This window comes from Penaeus vannamei, chromosome 43 (genome assembly GCF_042767895.1).
Source record: "Penaeus vannamei isolate JL-2024 chromosome 43, ASM4276789v1, whole genome shotgun sequence".
Lineage (NCBI taxonomy): Eukaryota > Metazoa > Arthropoda > Malacostraca > Decapoda > Penaeidae > Penaeus > Penaeus vannamei.
The window spans coordinates 12,980,349-12,985,348 of NC_091591.1; the positions used below are offsets into that span (position 1 = coordinate 12,980,349).

A 5,000-nucleotide genomic window follows, 5' to 3' on the forward strand; every position below is an offset into this window, starting at 1 on the left:
TGGTGCAGGTAAAACCAATGTTGCTCTCCTTACCATTTTAAGGGAAGTCGGCAAGAACACCAACCCAGATGGATCCATCAATGGGGATGCATTCAAAATCATATATGTGGCACCCATGCGCTCCCTTGTAACAGAGATGACCCAGAACTTCTCTAAGAGGCTGGAGTCTTATGGGCTGAAGGTAGGGGAGCTGACTGGTGATCATCAGTTGACACGAGAGCAAATTATGGAAACCCAAGTGATTGTGTGTACGCCAGAGAAGTGGGATGTCATTACAAGACGTGGTGGGGAGAGGTCATACACTCAGCTTGTGAGACTTATTATATTTGATGAAATCCATCTCCTCCATGACGAACGAGGCCCTGTGCTAGAAGCTTTGGTGGCACGTACTTTGAGAAATGCTGAAACAACAGGGGACATTGTTCGCTTGGTTGGATTGTCAGCTACATTGCCAAATTATGAAGATGTTGCAGCATTCCTGAGAGTCAATCTAAAGACTGGGCTGTTCTTCTTTGACAACAGTTTCCGACCAGTGCCCCTTGCACAGCAGTACATTGGTATTACTGAGAAGAAGGCCATCAAGAGATACCAAGTCATGAATGATATCCTGTATGAGAAGGTGATGGAGCATGCTGGAAAGAATCAGATCCTTATTTTTGTTCACTCAAGGAAAGAGACAGCTAAAACTGCCAAAGCAATCTTGGACATGTGTCTGGAGAAAGATACTCTCGGTAATTTCCTGAGAGAAGGATCAGCATCCACAGAGGTGTTGCGCACAGAGGCTGAACAGGTGAAGAACAATGACCTTAAAGGATTACTGCCCTACGGCTTTGCTATTCATCATGCTGGAATGAACAGAGTGGATCGTAACTTGGTGGAAGATCTGTTTGCTGATCGGCACATTCAAGTGTTGGTGTCCACTGCCACACTTGCCTGGGGTGTGAACCTTCCAGCTCACACTGTAGTGATTAAAGGAACACAGGTCTATGATGCAAGCAAGGGACGTTGGGTAGAGTTGGGTGCTTTGGATGTACTGCAGATGCTGGGACGTGCAGGTCGACCCCAATATGATACAAAGGGTGAAGGCATCCTCATCACCAACCATTCAGAGTTGCAATATTACCTTTCCTTAATGAATCAACAGTTGCCCATCGAATCCCAGTTGATAGCAAAGTTGCCAGACCTTTTAAATGCAGAAATTGTCTTAGGATCAGTTCAAAGTGTTCGAGATGCTGTGAACTGGTTGGGTTACACCTACTTGTATGTGAGAATGGTCCGTGCAGGCAACTTGTATGCAGTGCAGTCTGACACCTCTGACAAATACTTGCAGCAGCATCGAGCCAACCTTATCCATTCAGCAGCTCTGAAACTAGAAAAGGGCAACCTCATCAAATACGATAAAAAGAGTGGGAATTTCCAGGTGACAGAGTTGGGACGCATTGCCAGTTACTTTTACATCACTTTTGACACAATGAATGTCTACAACCAGCAGTTGAAGCCAACTTTGAGTGAGATTGAGTTGTTTAGGGTCTTCTCTCAGAGTTCTGAGTTCAAGAACCTGATGGTGAGAGAGGAGGAAAAGCTGGAGTTGAAGAAGCTGATGGAACGTGTACCGATTCCAATCAAGGAGAGTGTGGAAGAGCCCAGTGCAAAGGTCAACATCCTCTTGCAGGCTTATATTTCTCAGCTCAAACTTGATGGTTTTGCCCTTATGTCAGATATGGTGTATGTGACACAGAGTGCCGGCAGGCTGATGAGAGCCATGTTTGAGATTGTGCTCCACAGGGGCTGGGCCCAGCTGGCAGACAAGACCCTGAACCTGTGCAAGATGGTGGACAAGAGGATGTGGCAGTCCATGTCACCCCTTCGCCAGTTTAGGAAGATCCCAGAGGAGGCTATCCGCAAGCTGGAGAAGAAGAGCATTCCCTGGGAACGTCTCTATGATTTGGGCCCCAACGAGATTGGTGAGCTCATCCGCATGCCAAAAGGAGGGAAGATGATCCACAAGTACATTCATCAGCTACCAAAGCTGGACCTGGAGACTCACATCCAGCCTATCACCCGCCAGATGCTTAAGGTGGAGCTCACCATCACCCCAGACTTCAAGTGGGATGAGAAAGTCCATGGACGCTCCCAGGCTTTCTGGATCTTGGTTGAGGATGTGGACGCAGAAAACATCCTCCATCATGAGTATTTCCTCCTGAAGCAAAAGTTCAATGAGGATGAGCATGTCATCAAGTTCTTTGTGCCTGTGTTTGAGCCTCTCCATCCCCATTACTTCATTCGCATCACTTCTGACACCTGGCTTGCAGCAGAGACTCAGTTGCCAGTGTCCTTCCGTCATTTAATCCTTCCTGAGAAATATCCACCTCCCACTGAGCTGCTCGACCTTCAGCCTCTGCCCATCACTGCTCTTAGGAACCCACAGTACGAGGCCCTCTACAAAACCCTCAACAGAAACCAGCAGTTCAATCCAATCCAGACCCAAGTCTTCAATGCAACCTACAACTCAGATGACAGTGTATTCATTGCTGCTCCTACAGGTTCTGGCAAGACTCTGTGTGCAGAGTTTGCTATTTTGAGGATGTTCAGCCAAGATGAGACAGCCAGATGTGTGTATGTGGCCTCCAAGGACGAGATTGTGGAGAGCATGTATGACCACTGGCAGGAGAAGTTTGGGAACCTGGACAAGAGGGTGGTGCTGCTAACCGGTGAGACTGGTGCAGATCTCAAGCTCCTCAACAAAGCTAACATTGTGGTGAGCACTGCAGAGAAATGGGATGTGCTCTCTCGCCGCTGGAAACAGAGGAAAAATGTGCAGAATATTAGTTTGTTTATTGTTGATGAGCTGCAGTTGATGGGAGGCTCTGATGGCCCTACATTGGAAGTGGTTTGTTCTAGGATCCGTTACATTGCCTCAAAGATCAGCAAACACATCAGAATACTTGCCCTGAGTTCTTCCTTGGCCAATGCCAGAGATGTGGCACAGTGGCTTGGATGTTCTTCAAACTACACTTTTAATTTCCATCCTAATGTTCGACCATTGCCTCTAGAACTGCACATTCAAGGATTCAACAATCCCCACAATGCTTCAAGAATATATGCCATGGCCAAACCTGCTTACTCAGCTATCCTAAAGCACAGTCCAAGGAAGCCAGCAATGGTGTTTGTTCCCTCAAGAAAACAGAGTATGATCACAGCAAGTGACCTCCTCACCTTTGCAGCAGCAGACAAGGAACCACAGAGATTCTTGCAGGTAAACCCTGAGGAAATGACAGAATTCCTTCCACAGATAAGTGATGAAATGTTGAGGGAACTGGTGAGCCAGGGTGTAGGATACTTGCACGAGGGTCTCAGTGCCAGAGACCGCAGGATGGTTGAGCGGCTCTTTGAGGCAGAAGCCATCCAGGTTGTGGTTGTGAGTCGTGCACTGTGTTGGGCTGTGACGGCACCTGCTCACTTGGTGGTTATCATGGACACACAGAGCTACAATGGCCGTCTTCACAACTATGAAGATTATCCCATCACAGACACTCTGCAGATGGTAGGTCGTGCAAATAGGCCTAATGACGATGATGAGGCCAAGTGTGTCCTCATGTGTCATTCCTCAAAGAAGGACTACTTTAAGAAGTTCTTGTATGAGCCTCTGCCCATTGAGAGTCATCTTGACCATGCCCTCCATGACCATTTCAATGCTGAGATTGTCACACGTACCATTGAAAACAAACAGGAGGCTGTGGACTATGTCACTTGGACTTTCTTGTACCGACGCATGACACAGAACCCCAATTACTATGGACTACAGGGTGTCTCTCATCGTCATCTGTCAGATCATCTCTCAGACCTGGTGGAGAATACCCTCCATGACCTGGAAGAGTCGAGGTGCATCACCATTGAAGATGACATGGACACAGCTCCCCTTAACTTGGGTATCATTGCCTCATATTATTACATCAACTACACTACAATTGAATTGTTCAACAAGTCACTCAACAGTAAGACGAAGATCAGAGGTCTGCTGGAGATCATCTCCAGTGCTGCAGAGTATGAAAATGTACCTATTCGCCATGGGGAGGAAGACACCCTGCGACGTCTCATTCAGAAGGTGCCCAACAAGCCGGAAGGGAAGCCCACTGACCCACACACAAAGACCAACCTTATGCTGCAGGCTCATCTCACCCGCCTCACACTGAGTGCCGAATTGCAGCAAGACACAGAGCTGGTTCTGGGACGTGCCCTCAGGCTTATCCAGGCCTGTGTAGATGTGCTCTCATCTAATGGTTGGTTGGCACCTGCTCTGTCTGCCATGACACTGGCACAGATGGTGACTCAGGCCATGTGGTCCAAGGACTCGTATCTGAAACAGCTGCCACACTTCACCAGTGACATGATCGAGAGATGTGAAGCAAAGGATGTCACTTCAGTCTTTGACATCCTCGAATTAGAAGATGACGACCGAAACCGACTACTTCAGCTCTCGGACGCTCAAATGACGGATGTGGCTCGCTTCTGCAACCGCTACCCGAGCATCAACCTGGACTACGAGGTGGTAGATTCGGACTCCATCACGAGCGGTGCAATGGTGAACGTGGAGGTGGTGCTTGAGCGTGAGGACGAGCCAGGCCCTGTCATCGCCCCGCTCTTCCCCCACAAGCGCGAGGAGGGCTGGTGGGTCATCATCGGCGACCCCAAGGCCAACTCGCTCATCTCCATCGAAAGCCCACGCCCTGCAGAAGTGCCCATCATGTGCTGGGACTCAGAGCCTGCGAGGGCAGCTACGAGTACAGGCTCTACTTCATGAGTGACGCGTACATGGGTTGCGATCAGGAGTACAAGGTACCACTCAGAGTGAGGGAGGCCGAGTCGGAATCTGATTCTGACAGTGATTAAGTTACAAGATGGTTGAATTGCTTTATATTTAAGAGATTTTTGTATATACATTTAGCTCATCAAAGAAACCCATTCCAAGATCACATAAATATCCTGAATATTGATTTCTA

At 48.2% G+C, this 5,000-nt stretch overlaps 1 protein-coding gene across 1 annotated transcript in view; it reads left to right on the forward strand.

The window, feature by feature from the left end:
* The window catches only part of Brr2 (U5 small nuclear ribonucleoprotein l(3)72Ab), an 18,019-nt gene that overhangs the window by 12,800 nt on the left and 219 nt on the right, over window positions 1–5,000 (forward strand). Inside the window, exons 2-3 of the mRNA XM_070118953.1 lie at window positions 1–4,735; window positions 4,771–5,000. The exon at window positions 1–4,735 is cut by the window's left edge and continues 1,463 nt beyond it; the exon at window positions 4,771–5,000 is cut by the window's right edge and continues 219 nt beyond it. Coding sequence (XP_069975054.1) covers window positions 1–4,735; window positions 4,771–4,890 — 4,855 coding nt within the window. The 3' untranslated portion in view covers window positions 4,891–5,000. The remainder of the gene's footprint in view (window positions 4,736–4,770) is intronic.